A 21654-nucleotide genomic window follows, 5' to 3' on the forward strand; every position below is an offset into this window, starting at 1 on the left:
TTTGATTAATGGATATAACACACTTAAGCAACAACTATACTTGGAGGCAGGATGGTCATGTCTTTAAAAATTGATTTTATGCATTACTGGTTTGGGTGCACCCCAAGAGAATACATGGGAAAAGATGGACAAAGTTAAAGACAGAGACGATCTGCAGATTGTATAAATCAGGAAAAGAAAATATTATACACATTGTATGACAGTGATTGGCTTTAGCGGAAGAACGACGATTGATGTTGAAATGAGCATGGCATACAAACTTCAAGACAGGCAATAATATCGAGTTTAGATTTGGTCGATTCTATGTTGATTTACCAGATTTTTAAGGTCTGCAGAGAAAAAACTAATAGCTGTACTGTAACTTAAGAAACGGCTTAGCTTGCCATATGTTTTCATATTATGTTTAAATATTGGCACATTAGCTTTTTATCTTATTTTACTGTTTTTATTAAGTATTGTTTTAGAATGATGCATTTACATTCCTGTTAAGAAATGTTATCGTTTGTAATACCATTACATCAATAAAATGTATCAATTTACCACTGCTCAAGAAATAACATGTATCAGTGAGAAACTCGGAGAAAGTGAAACTGTAAAATATTTTGAAATGTCAAATATGCGCAATTTGAATGAAATTACTCACAATATGCTTAGGAGGTCATTCAAGTGGAAACTGTACACAGTGCATGCTCTCTATACAAGAGACGTGCCCCACTTATTTACCACACGATTTGTAAAGCCAAATGCTAAGAATATTGATAGTGCATCATATGTAATGCCATCACACATCCATTTAAATAGATTTTGCAGGACATTTTTTGTTACTCCCGGCCTCCTACAGGTAAAAACGAAGTAAAAAAGTATAACCGGAAAAATAAATAAATTATGTAAAACCCAATTATCTGGATTTACAAACAATTCTGCTCAGGTACAAAAATCGGTTTGCTTCCCTAGCATGAACAAGCTTAAAATGCAATTAATATGCAGTACCGATCCAGGGATGACAGACCCAGTACTTATGGTTATAAAAAATACGTTCAAAGTGAAGCTCTTCTTTAGAACGTTGAGACACCATAATGGTTGATATTTCTAAGTGTTTAGGCTGTTTCTTCAAGAATACAGTACATTTCAAACTCATCAGCAAGCTAGGAGAAATCTAGTGTGTCCAATGTAAAGGGAAACGTTCAAACATACATAGACTGCAATTAGATGCACCCCTTGCCTGAGCATCAACAGCTCAAGATATTCACATGCACTTAATGAGTGTAGTGGGGCCAATAGCAACAAAGAGTCTACATATATATTTGCACAACCACAAACAGAAAAAGCACCATGCTGATATCTGTAGTGAGATGTGATTCAGCAGTCTCACAAGCACTCTGCATGCCCTACTGGGGAGATGGCCTTCTCTAAGCGGAACCTGCTTCACAAACTGACCTTCGCTGGCTCCTCTGGTGTCTGCTCTAATCCTTCCTTCTGCAATGAACAGAGAAAAATATCACAATCTCACTTAGATATGATTATAATGTTTTACTTGTATATGCCCTAAGTTATCCTTCTTTCAAGTTCTTACAGTAATCCCACTTGCAGGCGCACATGTTTTCTACCAGTGAAACACATGCAGTTTTCATGTTTGGGTCCTTTGTAGGAGAACTGCTCCTGCATATCCAACTAACTCGAAATCCCAATGCACAAAGAAATGTAATTACCAATGTCAAGAATCACAGAAGATCCTGTTGAATGGTGGCGAATATGATACCAGTCCAATTACTTGATGGCTTAAATGTATCGCCCTATCTCCATTGTTATACTGGCTTACCTTGGACATATCATGTACCACCTCGTTCCTTATGTTCTGTGTTGCTCTTTTAGGACTCGTAAGATAGTTTGCTTCTGTTCTCAGCCACTCTGGTTGAAACATTAACATCGCCATCTGTTCTTGGCCATAGTTTTTTTTATAGTCAAGAAACCAGCTCCTGATTTGGGAGATCCTTGAAAATAAAAAACCCTTTCGAAGCAGATGCCCGCTCTGCAAAGTTTACAACCATCAGCAAAGCCACTGCACTGGCTGCTCCATTTAAGGACACAGAGGTTCACTTCTGCCTCTTCGGGAACCTCTCAACTGTGGGTACTTCTCCAAAGTGGAGGGGAGACCATAGCCTTTGGGGATATGTCAGGCAAGAGGAAAAACTAAATTGATAACAGCTGCCATTTCCTATCAACCCCACAGAAGCAAGGAAATCATGTTTGAAGTGTATGTTTGAAAAATTCAATTTAATCTAACAATGCAAGATTTGAGAAGCATGAGAACTAATATAGAAAGTAATTGTGAGATGATATAGATTTGTTCATGAAGTTATGAATCTTTTTTATAAATGGCTAAAATTGTTCCACTCTTGCTATACATCTTCATTATTGGATACCCCAACTAATGAAATTGCTTAAATCATCAACATACGTTTATAAAAACAAATGTTCATTAAGAATACTATTATGAGGTATGTCTTTATTTAATTATGATTTGGCTCTTATTTTATTGTTTTTATTCACGTCATTTTCTGTTTCCAGCCTTGATAAAGAGACCGGTAGTTACAAAAAAAGTGTTTGTTCAAACATATTACCAGGGGTTGTAATGTATTGTACCAATCTCTGTATGAATTGTTAAAGTAAAATATTATATGTTGAAATCAAATGGAAAGTTTGTCTTTTAAATTGTCCAATTATTGGTGAAACGTACATATCAAAACTGATGAAGTAGAATGAAGAATGCTTCTGATGACTGAATGTTTAAAACTTTTAGAAATGTATGATTTCTAAGACTTCATTAGTGGAGTCCAAATGCATAACTGTCTTCTGATAATTTTCTCTGAAAACGCAATGCAGAAGGAGACAAGCTCCATCTTTGATTATTTAAATATATTTCCCCTATTCGTCTTTATTTGTAATATACCATGGCTTCCAGGCCTGATTACAGTCAAAATGTTAATGTATGTGAATCTATAAGTGATCAACTGCTCAAGAAATAATATATATCAATGAGGAACTTGGAGCAGGCAGGTGAAACTGTAAAATATTTCCATGAGAAATATCCACAACTTTCATAACAAGCATTGGAAATGCAATAGGTCTCGCAGCATTAGAGTTAGTGCATTTAGAATTGTTTATGGGTTTTTTGTTGTAAATCTTTTGCATTTTTATTTTTTTTTACCAATGCTAAAGAATTACAAATCAAAAAAGCAATAAACAATTGTAAAAGCTGTAACTAAAAATCCTACGAGACCTATTGCACTGTGTGAGGGTGAGGTGTTGAGGGTGAGTGAGAGTGAGAGTGAGTGAGGGTGAGGGTGAGGGAGGGTTATTGCGAGTTAGGATGAGGGGTTGAGGGTGGGTGATGGTGAGGTGAGACATTCCTTTTAGCCAAACATGGTGTCGATTTCTCTGTTGATTCGACCCCTTCTATTCCTGACTCTGCTTGCCGGTCCATGCAAATGAAAAATCCCTTGTTTTACGCCCCTACCAGGTGTTTCTAAATGTTAATGTGCGTGTATATGTTTTATAAGACACAGCCAGTGAGATAACAGGAGGTTATCGCCCCGCCCCCACAAACACATGCTGGCCGGAGACAAAAGGCAGCTGGAGTATGTGTGACCTCGGATCCCTGAGTCCTGTTTGTTAAAGCATGTAGACTTTGTTTATGTTGGGCGCATGTTATCATGTTTTGTTTTAGAGAGCTCAAAGAGAACCCTGACACGCGCCTTACCAATAGCAGAGAGGTCTGGGTGGGCGAGATATGCATTTTACGATAACTAGGGTTAAGGGGCTTTCCTTTACGTACTGAAAGATCTGCGGCAGGAAGTTGTCAACGTAAATAAACACCTGGATACAAACCAAATTGTCCTATGCCTACTTTGTACAAACGTGCAGGTAAGAGCAGAAAAAGAAACACCTGGATGCATTAGCGACTTCGCAGAATTCTGTAAGAAGTGCTGCGACTGCTAGAGGTGGAAGGTGAATATGCCACAAACCGACCCGCACTTCCGACACAGTTCTGGGCAGTGAAGCGGAGGGCGGTCTGAAGTTGAATTGGGAAAAGCTTGTGCTGAGTGTTTGGTTACAGTTCTGGGCGGAGGCAGGAGAAGCTTGTGCTGGAGTTCCTAGGATGGGCGGTGCTGGCAGACTACCATTTACGTAGTAACAACAAGAAAGGGTGGAGGGGGCAGGGGAGGAGGGGGCAGGGGAGGAGGGGTCCGGGGAGGAGGGAAGGGCCAGAGGGACTTGATGGGAGTGGTGGGGGGGAGGGGGAGGGTATAGAGAGGGAGAGGAGGAGAGACAGGACAGGGGGAAGCAGCAGAGACACGGCGGGTAAAATAAACAAACAAGCCTTTCACCGTAACACGGCTGGCAGGGGAGGGGGCGGAGAGGGGAGAGGTGCGACACGGCAGTAGGAGGAGGAGGGGGGAGGAGAGTAGGGGAGGCACGGCCTAGCGGCAGGCAGGCAGGGGAGGAGAGGAGGAGGGGGGAGGAGAGTAGGGGAGGCACGGCCTAGCGGCCGTGCAATCAAGTAGTGAGGGGGCGGAGCTGGGGGAGGCTGTGAGAGAGAGTAGGCAAGGCAGGCGGCTGGGGGCATGTGCACGCGCTTTTAAGCTCAATGCACATGCGCATTGAGCTTAAAAGTCACGGGCACTGCAAGGAATCGCCACGATTCCTTGCAAGTTAGATAAAGTCTGGATGAGCCCCTATAGTCTCGCTTGCTCGATGCGCATGCGCATCGACAGGCGAGACCTAAAAATTACTCACATTAAGTGAAATATGCTTAGACGGTCATTCGAGTGGAAACGGTACACAGCGTATGCTCTCCATATAAGAGAGTTGTTCCACTTACGTTCCACACAGTTTGGAAACTCAAATGCTAAGAATATTGCTAATGTATTATATGTAGAGCATCACACATATTTTAATACATTCTGCAAGACATTTTCTGTTTCCCCTAGCCTCCTACAGGTGAAAACTATGTGAAAACTTATAAGCGGATGAAACAAAAATGATGTGAAACCCAATTATCTGGATTTAAACACAATTCTTCTAGTGTACAAAAAAGGTTTGCTTCCCTAGCATGAACAAGCTTAAAATGCAACTAATATGCAGTAGTGATCCAGTGATGACACACTAAGTACTTATAGTTTGTAAAAATACGTTCCAAGTGCAGCTCCACTTTAGAACGTTGATACACCATAATGGTTGATATTTCTAGGTATTTATGCTGTTTCTTCTAGAATACAGTACATTTTAAACTCGTCTGCAAGCTAGGAGAAATCTAGCATGTTCAATTGGAAGGGAAACGTACAGACACACCTAGATTGCAATTAGATGCACCCCGTTCCTGAGCATCAACAGCTCAACATGCACTTAATGAGTGTGGTGGAGCAGATAGCAACAAAGACAGTCTACCAATATATTTGCACAACCACAAACAGAAAAAGCACCATGCTGATGTCTGGTGACATGTGATTCAGCAGTCTCACAAGCACTCTGCATGCTCTACTGGGGAGATGGCCTTCTCTAAACGGAACCTGCTTCACAAACTGACCTTCACTGGCTCCTCTGGTGTCTGTTCTAAGCCTTCCTTCTGAAATGAATAGAGCAAAATATCACAATCTCACTTGCACATGATTATAACCTTTCAACTTGTATGCCCTAAACTGCCCATCTTGCAAGTTCTTACAGTAATCCCACTTGCAGGGGCACATGTTTTCTACCAGACAAAGACATGTAAACTTTTCATGTTTGGACAAATTGTAAGAGGACAGCTACTGCACATCCAGGTAAATGGTAACCCCAATGAACAAAGAAATGTAATTTGCTTACCAACTACCGGCGCACCCGGACTTCACCATGGGCTCAAGAGGGGCTAGTATCCTGCTTAAGTGTTCTTCCCCGCTCTCCGTGCAACACACTTGGATGGATGAGCTGGGTTGCTAAGCGGCGATCTCGGGATAGTGGGAGGGTCAAATGCTTACATTAATGACAGTCTATGTTCCACCGGGCCTACAGGGTCGCACCTTAAAAGACCTTGCTCTCATTAACAGAGGACAAATATTGGTGGGAGGCGACTTCAACTCGGTGGTGTCGGGTCCCATGAACCGATTTCCACCCGTGACATTGGCACAGTACAAGATGGCTACCAAACATTTTATTTAGACGCCCTAGGCCTGATAGATGCGTGGATGACATACCATTCAGAAAGCAAACAATACACATTTCACTCGGGTGCACATAACAGCTTTTCCCGAATAGATTACTCCCAAATAGCAAATATTCACGAAATTAGACACATGGCTAGGGTGATCTCTGTTCATTTCCCGGTGTGGACCCAGCTGGTCCTGGGGGAAAAAAGTAGGCCGCATTGCACCCATTAACCCCTAGTATCTCCGGAACCCTGTTGTAAAAAAAGTAATTCAGCAGGCCCTAGACCACTACTTCCAGGGGAACGAAGGATCGGTGAAATCACCCCAAACTCTCTGGGAAGCATTTAAAGCTGAAATTAGGGGACAGGCCCTGGCATCAATTGCCAGAACACGTAAAGAAAAATCAAAGGATCTCACCCGCCTAGAAGACAAAATCCTCCGGCTGGAGGAAGAGAGGAAGAGAAACTTCATACCCTTAAACTTAAAAGAGAAGAGTATAAATCGATCACTACCGATATGGCCAAAACTCGAGGGCAAAATATATGACCAGAGAGACAAGGCTGGGAAATTGATAGCTTGGTTGGACAAGAACGAGAGGGCGTGTAGAATAGTGCCCGAACTGATGAGTGACCCGGGCGGGAGAATAACAGAACCGCTAGCTATAGCCAAAACATTTGCAGATTATTATAAAAGGGTTTACCAATGAAGTTCAGAATTGCTAGAAGAAGATTCACGGGCCCATTTGTCAGATATCAGCTTGCCCACGCTGTCCGACGAGGAACGACACGCGTTGGACAGTGTCTTTACTAATGATGAAATAACGGAGGCGATACGGCACCTCTGATCGGGTAAAGCCCTGGGATCTAATGGCCTGCCCATAGAGCTATATAAATTAAAACTGGACACGATTGCTCCTCAACTACGAGCCATGTTTGAAGAAAGTAGGGAACTAGGTCAACTCCCACTGGACCAGAAGGTAGCAACGTTGGTCACCATATACAAAGATTGGAAGACGAGGGATAGATGCTCCTCCTACAGGCCTGTCTCTTTACTAAATGTGGAACACAAAATACTGGCAAAATTGTTGGCAAACCGCCTGGTACAGGTCATAACCAAGCTGGTACACCCAGACCAATCGCCTTCATGCCCCATCGTAACACTTCATTGAACTTGCGAAGGCTGCATGGAGTCTTGGGTAGACTAGACACTATCCAGGAGGACGCCTCAATTGCGTTTGACACCATCGAATTGCCATACCTCTTCGCAGTTTTGGCTAAGATGGGTTTTGGACCAGGCTTCATTAGCTGGGTAAGACTACTCTATTCAGCACAACTGGCACAAGTAGTGGTCAACAATAAGAAATCGGAAACATTCAAGTTGGGCCGCGGGACTCCCCAGGGATGTACGCTTTCGCCCTTACTCTTCGCCCTCTCATTGGAGCCACTGGCGGCATGGATCCGTAGGCATCCATTGATAAGGAGGCTCACAAGGGACAGAGGGACGGGAAGACTGCATCTCAATATATGGGGACAACATCCTATTATACCTTACCTCCCCTAAGATGTCGCTCCAGATAGTACTTGACATTTTTACAAATGTTGGGAAGAACTCAGGGTACACCATTAACTGGAGCAAGTCCCTGCTGTACGTGCTTCATGGAGCACCCCCTTCTCCATCCCGGGGTTGCCCTGTGCAAGTAGCGAGGGTGGGATTCCGATACCTGGGGGTCTTAGTTACCTCAGATCCAAAGATCCAGTATGAGCGTAATCTGCTTCCCCCATTGAATGAGATTAAAGAGGGATGTGGCAAGTTGGAAGGCGCTGCCCCTTTCGTTGCAGGGACGGGCAGCACTTTTTAAGAAGATAGGTTTTGGACCAGGCTTCATTAGCTGGGTAAGACTACTCTATTCAGCACAACTGGCACAAGTAGTGGTCAACAATAAGAAATTGGAAACATTCAAGTTGGGCCGCGGGACTCGCCAGGGATGTACGCTTTCGCCCTTACTCTTCGCCCTCTCATTGGAGCCAGTGGCGGCATAGATCCGTAGGCATCCATTGATAAGGGGGCTCACAAGGGACAGAGCGACGGGAAGACCGCATCTCAATATATGGGGACAACATCCTATTATACCTTACCTCCCCCAAGATGTCGCTCCAGATAGTACTTGACATTTTTACAAACGTTGGGAAGAACTCAGGGTACACCATTAACTGGAGCAAGTCCCTGCTGTACGTGCTTCACGGAGCACCCCCTTCTCCACCCCGGGGTTGCCCTATGCAAGTAGCGAGGGTGGGATTCCGATACGTGGGGGTCTTAGTTACCTCAGATCCAAAGATCCAGTATGAGCGTAATCTGCTTCCCCCATTGAATTAGATTAAAGAGGGATGTGGCAAGTTGGAAGGCGCTGCCCCTTTCGTTGCAGGGACGGGCGACACTTTTTAAGGAGATGTTGCTCCTACACTTCCTCTACGTCCTGTAGAATATATCTAACTGCAAAGTCGAATTTGTTGTCCATACTTATATTATAAAGAGAGAGCCCAAACCTTTGAGGCGGGTAATCTCAGTAACCACAGCACCAATCACAACACCCAATACAGCGTTGGAAAGGGCAGGTGCAGCAGAAGGACATAGGCTATGCAGACGCCCACCATATACATTTAAAAGGTAAAAGAACTGTGCCAGCAAAGTAGTCCCTTGTGGGTGTGTCTGTGTTGTACTGTGGGCGTGTGCTGGGGCGTGACAAACGCTGGGGGTGTGTGGTACGTTCCGCCCTTCATGCCATATCTCATATCGTGTGCTGTGGGCGTGTGCTGGCGGCATGGGCGTGTGCGGGGCACAGCATTACGAAAACGTGCGGTATGTTCCTCCCTTCATGCCATGTCTCATATCGTGTGCTGGGGGCGTGGGCGTGTGCGGGGCGCGGCATTACAAAAAAAAAAAGCAAGCGTACATTCCAGCTCCGGGTGTGCTTGCCCCGCGCTCCCAGTGCCGTGCACCTGCTTTACTATATGTAGGTCAGGCATGACGCTATTCCCAAGGGCCGGAAGGAGCGCAAACAGGGGCCATTGTGCAGGAAATCTAATCTCGCCTTATTGTCCGGTGACGCCTGAAGCGCACACAGGTGATTTACCACCTCTGTTGCGCACAGGCCGCGCGTGACGCACATCCGGAAACAAGGCCCGCCTCCACGGAAATAGCAAGAAAGGGCCTATCCCTCCCCCGGTAAGTACATTGGTGGCATGGCGGGCCACATCTCCAGCAAAATACTCATATTGTTTCACCACCCATTTGAAAAATGCACAGGTCTCTCTCACTGATGGCCAGCACCGAGATACACTTTTAGACACACCTCCCGCCAGAAGTTCTATGGAGGACGCTCACATATTAGGATTTAGGCATTTGTTATGGTCAATTTTATTGGGCAATATTTCGTGTTCTGGGGGCGTGGCCAATGGGCGCGACAATCGTCCGGCAGCAATACATACCCGGACAACGTCGGGACGGGCTGCTAGTTGTTAATAAAAAGAAATTTTAAAAAAAGAAATGTAATTTGTGATGCCAAGAATCAGAGACGAAGATCGTGCTGATGGTGGCGGATACACTACTAATCAAATTACTTGATGGATTGAACGTATCGCCCTGTCTCCATTGTTGTACTGGCTTACCTTGGACATGTCACGTACCACGTAATTCCTTGTGTTCTGTACTGCTCTTTTAGGACTTGTAAGAGAGCTCCCTTCTGTTCTCAGCCACTCTAGTTGATTAAGTAACATCCCTTCGAATTCCATTTGTTCTTGGCCATAGTTTTTTTTTATTGTCAAGAAACCAGCTCCTGATTTGAGAGTTTCTTTAAAATAAAAAAAAAACATTTTCAAAGCAGAAACAACATACATGGTGCCCACCTTGCAGAGTTTACAACCTTCAGCAAAATCACTGTACTGGCTTCTCTAATAAAGGCACAGACGTCTCCTCCTGCCTTGTGGGGGACTCTAAACCTGTGGGCGCCCCTCCAACGTGGGCCGGAGACAATAACCTTTGGGGATCTGTCATACCAGACGAAAACCTATATTGAGATCAGCTGCCATTTACTACAGCCTCACAGGAGCCAGGAAATCTTTTATGATATGTATTCAATTTTATTTAACAATGCAAGATTTGAGAAGAATTTGGGAAATAATATAGAAAGTAATTGTGAGAATGAAGGTATGGATTGCTTCATGAAACTAAGATTTTTTTTTTATAAATGGCTAAAATTGTTCCCCTTTTGCTTTATTATCTTCATTATTAGATATCCTAATCAATAAAGTTGCTAATATTATCAACACATGTTTAAAAAACGAATGTTCATATAGAATACTATTACTTTGTATATGCACCTACTTAATCATGTTTTGGCTCTTGTTTTATTGGTTTTTTTCCTATGTCATTTTCTGTTTCCAGCCTTGATAAAGTGACCGGAAGTTACAAAACATGTGTTGGCTGAAACTTATTACCAGCAGTTGTAATTAATTGTACCAATCTTTGTATGTATTGTCATGGTCAAATATTATATGTTGAAATCAAATGGAAAGTTTGCCTTTTAAAATGTCCAATTACTGGTGAAACTATGTAGCAAAATTGATGAAGTGGTATGAAGAATACATCTGATGACTGTGGGCCCTAATACAATGTCGGATGGATTTGCCTCCAACCGCCGACATGTTTCTGTTGTGCTGTGGGCGGCAACCGCCTGAAGCACAAACTCCCAGTGAGAAATGGGAGTTTGTGGAAATATCTGTACCGTGTGGGAGGCACCCTGCAATGCCTGCCACACTGTCGAGGGATTATCAGGGGGTGGGATAGGGGTCCCCAGACCTCAGCCCTCAACTGTAGGCTGCGGAGGGATGGTCCCCTGCTAGGGGCCCCCAAAGTCGCTTTCTGACAGCCATTCCATGTCGGAAAGGCCGACATGGAAAGGCTGTCAGAAATCAACATCATAATCCCGACAGCAGAAATGTCGCCATTAAGGGATTATGATTAGGGCTGGGCATAGTTCGCGAATTAGCGCTACGCGAAGTTACGCAAAGTGCACTTCATACTACGCGAGCTACATGTAGCACTACGCGAACTGCGTAGTAGCCTGTTCGCACTATGCAAGATGCCATTTTCGATGATTGCACAGTGCGGACAAGCATCCGGCACTGTGCAATCATTGAAAACGGCATCTTGCACAGTGCGAGCTGTAGTTTTCTGCCGCTCGAGTAGATTTTTACGCGAGTGGCAACTTTCTCAACGCAGACTGGTAGTTTCTCATCGTGAGCGGTCACGAGCATACGCCACCACGCGCAATGAGAAACCTGACCTCCCCGCGTTGAGAATCTCGCCGGGAGGTTTATTTTCCACGCTCGCGATCAGCAACTTGATGTTGCTGATCGCGAACGAGGAAAAAGTCTCGCCAGGATGTCATTTTGCTTGCTCGCGGTCGCCAACTTGACGTTGAGGACCTCGAGCAAGCAAAAAATGTCCGCAGCACTACACTACGCTACGCGTGTTTGCACTGTGCGACGTGCATTTTGCGTAGTGCGAAGTAGCAGAAACTTCGCAAACTACGCGAGAGTAGCGTAGTGCTTTGCCCAGGGTTAATTATGATACGTTTACGATTGGCCAACGGGCTCCTTGAGCCTGTTGGAACAGTTGGAATTGACAGGCCAGTTTACACTTAGACTGCCTACATTGAAATTCTGCGGTCAGACTGTAAACCTACGGTGTCGGTCGGTAAGTCTACCGACCAACATCATAATAAGTCCCTGAATATTTACAACGTTTAGACATTTATGTTTTTCCATTAGTGGGATCAAAATGCATAATTGTCTCCTAATCATTTTCTCTGAAACCTGCGATGCGAAGGGAGACAAACTCCTTCTTTGATTATATGAATATATTTACCCTAAAGTTGCAGGCTTGATTACAAATACATTCCAAATGAAGTTCCTCTTTAGAACGTTGAAACACCATAATGGTTGATATTTGTAAGTGTTTATGCTGTTTCTTCTAGAATATAGTACATTTCAAACTCTTATGCAAGCTAGGAGAAATCTAGTGTGTTCAATTTGAAAGGAATTGTACACATATACCTGAAATTGCAATTAGATGCACCCCGTTCCTGAGCATCAACAGCTCAAGATCTTTACATGCACTTAATGAGTGCAGTGGAGCCGATAGCAACAAAGACAGTCTACAAATATATTTGCACAACCACAAACAGAAAAAGCACCATGCTGATGTCTGTAGTGACATGTGATTCAGCAGTCTCTGAAGGACTCTGCATGCTCTACTGGGGAGGTGGCCTCCAAACGGAACCTGCTTCACAAACTGACCTTCGCTGGCTCCTCTGGAGTCTGTTCTAAGCCTTCCTTCTGCAATGAACAGAGCAAAATATCAGAATCTCACTTACACGAGTATAAACTTTCAACCTTGTATATGTCCTAAACTGTCCATCTTGCAAGTTCTTACAGTAATCCCACTTGCAGGCGCACACGTTTTCTACTGGACAAAAACATGCAAAGTTTTCATGTTTGGGTCCATTGTAAGAGGACAGCTATTGCACATCCAGGGAAATGGAAACCCAAATGCACAAAGAAATGTAATTGGCGATGTCAAGAATCACAGAAAACGATTGTGCTGCTTGGTGGAGAATAAGCTACCAGTCCAATTACTTAATGGATTGAACGTATCGCCCTGTCTCCATAGTTATACCGGCTTAACTTGGACATGTCATGTATCACACAATTCCTTATGTTCTGTTCTGCTGTTTTAGGACTTGTAAGATAGCTCACTTCTGTTCTCAGCTACTCTTAATTGAAAAAGTAACATCCCTTTTGACCTCCATCTGTTCTTGGCCATAGTTTTTTTTTATTGTTAAGAAAGCAACTCCTGAGTTGGGAGATCCTTGAAAACAAAAAAAACATTTTCCAAGCTGTTGCAAGATACATGGTTCCGACTCAACAAAGTTTTCAACCTTCAGTGAAGCAACTGCACTGGCTGTTCCAATTAAGGTACAGAGGTCCCCTCCTGCCTTGTGGCGGACCTCTAAACTTGCAGGCGCTACTCCACTGTGGAGGGGAGACCACAGACTTTGGGGATCTGTCAGGCCAGAGGAAAACCATATTTTGATAACAGCTGCCATTTCCTATCAGCCCCAGAGGAGCAAAGAAAACGTTTATGTAGTGTATGTTTATGCATTTACATTTTATTTAACAATGCAGGATTTGAGAAGGATTTGAGAAATAATATAGAAAGTAAGTGTGAGAATGACGGTAAGGATTGCTTCAGGAAATTAAGAATCTTTTTTATAAATGGCTAAAATTGTTCCAATCTTGCTTTGTATCTTCATTGTTGGATACCCTAATCAGTAAAGTTGCTAATATCATACACATACGTTTAAAAAAAACTAATGTTCATTAAAAATACTATTACGTTGTACGCACTTAAGTAATCATGTTTTGGCTCTAATTTTATTGTTTTTATTCCTATGTAATTTTCTGTTTCCAGCCTTGATAAAGTGACCAGAAGTTACAAAAAACGCATTAATTGTACCAATCTCTGTATGAATCGTCAAAGTAAAATATTATATGTTGAAATCAAATGGAAAGGTTGCCTTCTAAAATGTCCAATTATTGGGGGGGGGGGGGGGGGGGTGCCAGAGAGCCCATTGCAAGATGGCACTAGTGCTGCTCTGCCAGCTGAGGCTCTAATCCGACAAGTATCCGGGCACTAATGAGGCATCTTTGTGTCTGAGCAGGGAGTAGACAGTCTGCTGCCACGTCCCTGCACCCCTGTGTGAAACCCAACAGCGGGGCACCTGCATAGACGAGGAAACGAACTGCAGTAAAAGAACAGTGCGGCCATCCAAAATGGCAGCACTCGGCCGGGACCTGTAGCAGTTAAGACAAGAGAGATCTGACCCAGCATGAGGGGCCAAAATGTTGGGCTGCGGAGGTGCTGGCAGCCTGCACTGACCTTGTGCCACAGCTGCTGTTAAACACAGGGCGTTTGTGGCCAAAACGGGGAGCTCGCTGTTCTGGGTGGGGCGGCCGCCTCGGAGACCGATGAGCAACAGTCATTGCAGCCAGAACACCGCCGAAGCTGCAGCTCCTAGGGGTGATCCTCACTCACAAGGCCCCAAGCCCAATAGCTGTCTTTGCCAAGGGGCGTACCAAAGGGCCGGGCATATGGAACTCTGTGCTGCGGCCACTGGACATTGTGGGTGTGCTCCCATGGGTGGTTGTTTAAGGGCCACAATTATCGGACTCCCCCTGCTGAGCGCGGGTTCTGTGGTACAGCTACTCAATCATCTCAGCATGAACATCATTGATGCTGCGGGTTCCAGGGACAATTCCCATTCATTAGGCTCTGACTACAGTAGCAGCCGACCCCAAGGTGAGCACCACAGGGCAGCGAGTACTGTGCTCGGAATTGAGGCCCCTGGACACCGCAGACCAGACACACGGCAGGCTTCCTGCAAGTGTCCAAGTGTGGATCGCTCACACCAGACCCCCTTGCCAAGTGCGGGATCTGGGGCTCTCATCTACTTGCTCCAGCACCATACAGCAGACTTCAGCAGATACCAGTAACGAGGAGACCACTCGATAGCTGGCCCCAGGCGAGTTGCAGAACTGTGAGTGCAGAACTCATCAAGTGCACATAATGGGGAAAAGGGACAGACAGCAGTCCTGCCTCCCCTTCGAGGCGAAGAAAGTACCTAGGCATACACAACATGCGCACTCCGACTCCAAGGCAGATCCACCCCCTCAGCCTGGGATGTCCCTGGATGCTACTCTGCTGGCTATGCAAAACAGTCTGCAGTCAAAAGATGGCAAGATTGACGTCTTGAATGTACGCTTGGACAATATGGCCTCTAAGCTAGTCAAACAAGCTGCGTACCTCACCCCGGCGGAGCAACACATTTCGGGAGCTGAAGATGATATTAAGAGCTCACTTGTAAACAACTAAATATGGACAAGATCTTGGCCGTCATTCAAGCTAAAAATGAGGACATGGAGGCATGCTCGCAGCGCAATAATCTACGCATAATGGGTGTCTCCGAGACCACAAATACAGGCCGCCTAGAGAAATACGTAGACGAAATTATAAAAGAGGTATTTGGAAGTGAGGAGGTGTGTGGGGTACTAATAGTGTAGCAAGCTCCCAGAAACCCTGCAGGTGAACCCGCCTCCCCAAACTCCTGGATTACAGCGACAGGGATGCGGTGTTGCTCCTCTCATGCGAAAAAGGTGTCACGCAGTACCAGGGACATGAAGTGTCTGTTTACCCCGACTTTACCATCGCAGTGCAGGAGGCGAAAAGTGTGTTTTCCTCAGCAAAGAAGAAACTACAGACCCAGGGCCTCAAATACGCCATCTTGTATCCAGCTCGTCTGCAAGTGGACCAGGATGGTCACCACACTATACTTGCCTCCCACAAGGCAGCTATGGACTTCATCAAGAATGTGGGGAATCCGCGCCATACACCCCCCCCAGTGGCGACGTGGAACTCGGGGGTTCTTGTACTAGTCATTAGCGTCGCAATCATAGAAAAACAGTCAGGGTTGTAAGCACTTAGCGCGGCTAGCCAACGGGTTGGCGGATGGCTTACTATTAGGACCCACTGCATAAATGCGCCCCACACACCACTCCATACAATGTTTGTACATGTTTACTGTGCTGGCCAAAATGGGGATGCCATCAGCATTTCTGCACTGGATTAAGTTGCTGTAGACAGACCCGGTCGCTGGAGCCCCTCGCATGCATTATCAGACAAAAGCACTCATCTGTAGCTTTGAGCTTCCGCCAACATCTCCTAGCCATCTCTCTCTATGCTGACGATATGGTGCTGTATGTAAGGGAGCCTGGTGTAAACTTAGATCTGACGGTGAGGGAGTATGTCAAGTACGAATGCTACTCTGGTTTAACCATCTATTGGATTAAATTTGTCATCTTTCTGTTGCCCCCTGTCACGACTCCATACGTGCTAGAATACCCACTAGAATGGTGTAAATACCCCTAAAATACCAGGGGATCTGGATACATCGTGATCCCGAATTTGTAATACTCCAAAACTATGGAACAACCGTAATAAAACTGCAAGATCAGATAGCTCGCTGGATTCGTCTTCCCCTCTCTCTAGCGGAAAGGCTAGCAATCATAAATATGGTCTTGCTACCCACATTTTTATATCTGTTTGTCAATATTCCCATCCCATTAACACAGGAATCTAGCTTGACAACTCTCACATGGGCTGGTAAACAGCCTAGAATTGGATGGCAGATGCTCACACATTTTCAAGGAGGGTTCGCTGCTCTGGATTTCTATCTATATTACTTGTGTGCTCAGGCCCATTTCTCTCACTAGTGGTATCACCCCCAATGATACATGGCACACACTGCTGTTGAACAAGATGAATCCCACCCAATTCCCCTTAATGCGATATTGCTGCATGTGTGACTTCTTACATCTTTTGGCCCAGTGTGGAGCACAACTAGAGCATGGCAAGCTCTTGCAACACACACACCCAAAACTCCACCTTACGCAACGTTATTATCACTAATACACCACCCATCCCTATCAGTCACAAAGGAGATAGGGGCACTAACCATTTTGCAGGAGGTGGAGGTGAGGACTATGGGTGATGCTTTCCCTGAGGGATCTTTCCTCATGCTCACAGAGTTTGGGGTAGGCCGGAATCCTTCCTCATGCTCACAGAGTTTGGGGTAGGCCGGAAATGCACCCCTATGCAGAGCTTTGTATACCATAGATTAAGGCAGCAATGAAAGCACTATACTCCTGCTTTCCACAAGAACCATCTTTGCTGTCCTCACTACAGATTCTGCTCTCATGTGCGGATCGTTAAAACATTATTACCAAACTATACAGCTCCTACCAGGGTGGGAGATGTGAACCCAAAGACAGGGCCAAAGAGGGGTGGGACATGGTCCTGGACACCCCGATAACGCCGGCATACTGGGAATTTTACTGGACAGGCTGACACCCAATTACAATCTCAAGATAATAAATTTTACATATTTGCAGAAGGGCTATTACCCCCCTCACCCCCACCCCCCGCCTGCTTCATAAATGTGGCTTGCGAACTGAGCCAAAGTGCGTGCGTTGCGGGACTTCTTGCACCTGGCATGGACCTGTGGCCCTGTGCTTTGTTACTGGAAGCAGGTTACACAGACCCCATCCAAAATGGTGGAGACACGAATAGATCGCAACTCTCAATATGTGTACTGGACCTTATTAAATCGTTCTCGCCAACGATATTCAAACTAGTAGCGATGTCACTGCTAATGGCCAAGTGCAGTGCGTCAATATGTTGGGGAGGAAGGAGAGAGCCACAACATGCTGATTAGTTACATGATCTAGCATACTGTAAGGCTCAACTGGAAACATATTCTGAACAGCTACCTCTAGCATACTGACCAAAAGACTTTTGGGCCCGATATGTAGCCTACATGCTGTCCACAAATACAGAATAGAATGTCATGCTGGATTGTACCTGCTGTGCAATGTGGGGGAGGGTTAGGTGGTTGGTAGGAACAACGACAGTGTGTACGATTTCTTCATATTGGTGGGCTAGGATGGTACACCTGAGTCTCTGATTTGTTTTTTGGTTTATTGTACAGGTTTCTGCCTGAGATATGTATAAAACCGTAATAAAAAAATAAAATGACCAATTATTGGTGAAACTTACACATCAAAATTGATGAGGCAGTATATAAAAGATATCTAATGATTGAATGTTTACAACTTTTAGACACTTATTTTTTTAAGACACCATTAGTGGAGTCCAAATGCATAGCTGTCTTCTGATCATTTTCTCTGAAACCCACATGCAAAAGGAGACAAGCTCCAACTTTGATTACATAAATATATTTCAACTATTCTTCTTTATATGTAGTATACCACGGGTTGCAGGCCTGATTACGGCGAATATTTTTAAGTTGTGAATCTATGAGTGACCCACTGCTCAAGAAATAAAATATATCAGGGAGGAACTCTGAGCAGGAGAAACTGTAAAATATTTTATATGTCAAATATGCACATTTTTCATGAAATTACTCACATTAAGTTAAATATGCTTTGTCGGTAATCCGAGTTGAAACTGTACACAGCGAATGCACTCCATACAAGAGACTTGTTCCACTTACTTTCCACACATTTTGTAAAGCCAAATGGTAGAACATTGCTAGTGCATCATATGTAGTGGAATCACACATCCAATTTAATTTTCTGTTTCACCCAGCCTCATAAAGGTGAAAACTAAGTGAAAAAGTATAAGCGGAAGAAAAACAAAAATGATGTGAAACCCAACTATCTGGATTTACACACAATACTGCTCAAGTACAAAAAAGGTTTGCTTGCCCTAGCATGAACTGCAGCACCGATCTAGTGATGACACACCCATTACTTATGGTTTTCAACAATACTTTGCAAGTGAAGCTCCACTTTAGAATATTGAGACACCATAATGGTTGATATTTCTAGGTGTTTAGGCTGTTCCTTCTAGAAAACAGTACATTTAAAACTCATCTGCAAGCTAGGAGAAATCTAGTGTGTCCAATGTGAAGGGAAACGTACAAACATACATAGACTGAAATTAGATGCACCCCTTGCCTGAGCATCAACAGCTCGAGATCTTTATATGCACTTAATGAGTGTAGTGGGGCCAATAGCAACAAATAAGGGTACATATATATTTGCACAACCTTAAACAGAAAAAGCACCATGCTGATGTGTATATAGTGACGTTATTCAGCAGTCTCTGAAGCACTCTGCATGCCTTACTGGGGAAATGGCCTTCTCTAAATGGAACCTGCTTCACAAACTGACCTTCGCTGGCTCCTCTGGTGTCTGCTCTAATCCTTCCTTCTGCAATGAACAGAGCAAAATATCACAATCTCACTTAGACATGATTATAACGTTTTACTTGTTTATGCCCTAAACTGCCCATCTAGCAAGTTCTTTCAGTAATCCCATTTGTAGGCGCACATCTTTTCTACCAGAGAAAAACATGCAATTTTCATGTTTGGACCCATTGTAAGAGGACAGCTACTGCACATCCAACTAAATTGAAATCCCAATGCACAAAGAAATATGATGGAGCCTTACGGCTAGAGAGATCGACCTCGGACCTGGGGTACCGGGTTCTAGTCTCAGCAACGTCACTCAACATGGGTAAGTTACTTACCTGTAATCCTAGTTCTCTTCCAGGGGTATACTCATCAAAGTCATGAGCACTGAATTATCCCCGCCCACGTGCCGGACCCCGGAGCATATGCAAAAATACATATATATGTGTATGTTTCGGTAAAAAAGTACAGAGTACCTCCCAAACATAGACCTATACATGTATACATAAATAAAAACATGTAGCCTAATATACTTAAAATAGGCTAATATGCCAACAGTTCATGGATTTTTCAGAAAGAGAAAATAATCTCCCATATTAACACTGTAACAGAGAACATGCACTGCAATAGTGTTTCAACACAGCCCTTTCAGAGAAAAAGGCAAGTAATGGCAGGCAATTAGCTGATAGGCTGCATACCTGAAAAAACATCAAAGTACCAAAAAACTGGCACCTTGCCTTTAAGGATTCTAAAAATCTTGAAAATAAGCCTTTAAGACCTCCAGGGGCCCCATGCTCCCATCATGCACCACATGTGACAGTTAGGTCAGTTCTTTTTTACGGTGTACAAACATAAAGGAACCCTGGCACAAGGTACAGAAAACAATGCTATACTGTCAATACTCTTCCGGGGAGGCGGGAGGGTTGCTTATGACTTTGATAAGTATACCCCTGGAAGAGAACTAGGATTACAGGTAAGTAACTTATCCTTCTCTTCCAGGGAAAACTCATCAATAGTCATAAGCACTGAATAGAATAGCAAGCCCATACCAACTTTCCCGCGGATGAGCAACAGTATAATTACAGCAAAAATAACATTTTAAGGATGACAAACACATTTCCTAACAAGGCTTGCACAAACTGAGCATCTGTCTGTGTGTCAAAGTCTATCTAAACAGTAATGGCGAGTGTGCACTGATCGCCATGTGGCTGCTTTACAAATCTCTGCAATTGGTACATTCCTAGGAGAGCTGTGGTCAATGCTTTCCCCCTGGTAGAATGGGTATTTGGTTTTCCCGGCAGGGTTCTGTTAGCTAGTTGATAAGACAACGATATACAGGACATTATCCACCTAGAGATAGACCTTTTGGAAGCTGCAGAACCTGTATTTATGGAACCATAATTTATGAACAGACAATCTGACTTTCTCAAGGCCTTTGTTTTGTCTGAATAGAACTTCAGAACCCTCTTGAGGTCCAGAGAATGACGGGACCTTTATGGAGGATTTGAAGGGTTCAGAAAGAATGTGGGGAGTGTGATTGTCTGATTAATATGGAAATCCGAGACCAATTTAGGTAAGAAACTCGGATGTGTTCTTAAAACCACTGTGCTTGCATGAAAAACAATGTAGGAGAAAGATTTCTGGAGAATTCCGAGCCCGGAACTCTGGGTGGGGCCTTCCAGTGTTGTATGCTTTTTAGTTATCTTGGAGACATATTAATAGGAGGAGTCTTTTCTCTAGGAGCAGGAGATTCCTCCAGTGTAATCTGAATAATGTTAATGCCAGGCAAAGATGACACTTCCCTCGACGTCGAACATATGGTTCTCGACGTCGACTTTGGCTTTTCTTGTACGTCTCCTGAAGGAATGGTGAGGTTTTTCTTCCTCAATGCCGCGTGATGCCTCGACAACGTCATGGAATGGGCCACCATTGACATTAACCGCTGCTGCAGAGACACACTTGCGGATTCATGTCTATGCGGCGATGCCCTTGACGTCAGTCTCTTCGACGACGAACGTAAATGAGTTCTTGACATCGACCGTCTGTAGGCTTGCGGCGTCTTTGCCGTTGACTTACTCGACGGTGATCGTGCCCTCGACGTTGACTGTCTGTAGGTACGTGAGGGTGTCCTCGTTGTCGATCCTCTCGACGCCGACCTTTGTGAAGGAGGAAAAGATCTCAACGCAGACCGGTGTCTTGATGTCGACGGATGTTTCGATGTCGACTTAGGTCTCTCGTGACCAACATACTTCGAGCCCGAAGTAGTACACCTCGATGACGACTTACTTTTCGTCGACAGAGGTTCTCGACGTTTCGACAACGATCTGTCCCTCAACATCGTTGAGTGTCTTACTTGTCTTTCCGGGGTCGATTTCAACGCTGACGGCGAGCAATCCGGAATCTACTTTCTTTTGGAAGCTGGGGAAGCAGAGGAGGGCTTCTTGGAGGCAGGATTACTCTCAAGATCACTTTTTAGAATGTCCCCTTCCTCTTTCCTTTGAGGCATGAAGTTTGATCTTCTCTCTGCCACGCAAAGTTCTCTTTGAAAATTGCTGGCAGTAGTAGCACTTCTCTTGTTTG

The 21654-nt window shown here is 44.4% G+C and overlaps 1 protein-coding gene across 20 annotated transcripts in view; it reads right to left on the reverse strand.

Moving 5' to 3' along the window:
- The window catches only part of DNAI2 (dynein axonemal intermediate chain 2), a 375814-nt gene that overhangs the window by 15696 nt on the left and 338464 nt on the right, over nucleotides 1-21654 (reverse strand). For 3 of the 20 annotated variants that reach the window (XM_078654245.1, XM_078654239.1, XM_078654240.1), the window contains 4 exons: nucleotides 19055-19093; nucleotides 12542-12580; nucleotides 5588-5626; nucleotides 1438-1476 (listed from right to left, as the gene is read on the reverse strand). The exons of 2 other annotated variants lie outside the window; for them this stretch is intronic. In XM_078654245.1, coding sequence (XP_078510371.1) covers nucleotides 1438-1476; nucleotides 5588-5626; nucleotides 12542-12580; nucleotides 19055-19093 — 156 coding nt within the window. The remainder of the gene's footprint in view (nucleotides 1-1437; nucleotides 1477-5587; nucleotides 5627-12541; nucleotides 12581-19054; nucleotides 19094-21654) is intronic. 15 more of the 20 variants (XM_078654252.1, XM_078654248.1, XM_078654244.1 and 12 more) reach the window with 8 other exon arrangements.

Source organism: Lissotriton helveticus, chromosome 7 (genome assembly GCF_964261635.1).
Source record: "Lissotriton helveticus chromosome 7, aLisHel1.1, whole genome shotgun sequence".
Classification (NCBI taxonomy): domain Eukaryota; kingdom Metazoa; phylum Chordata; class Amphibia; order Caudata; family Salamandridae; genus Lissotriton; species Lissotriton helveticus.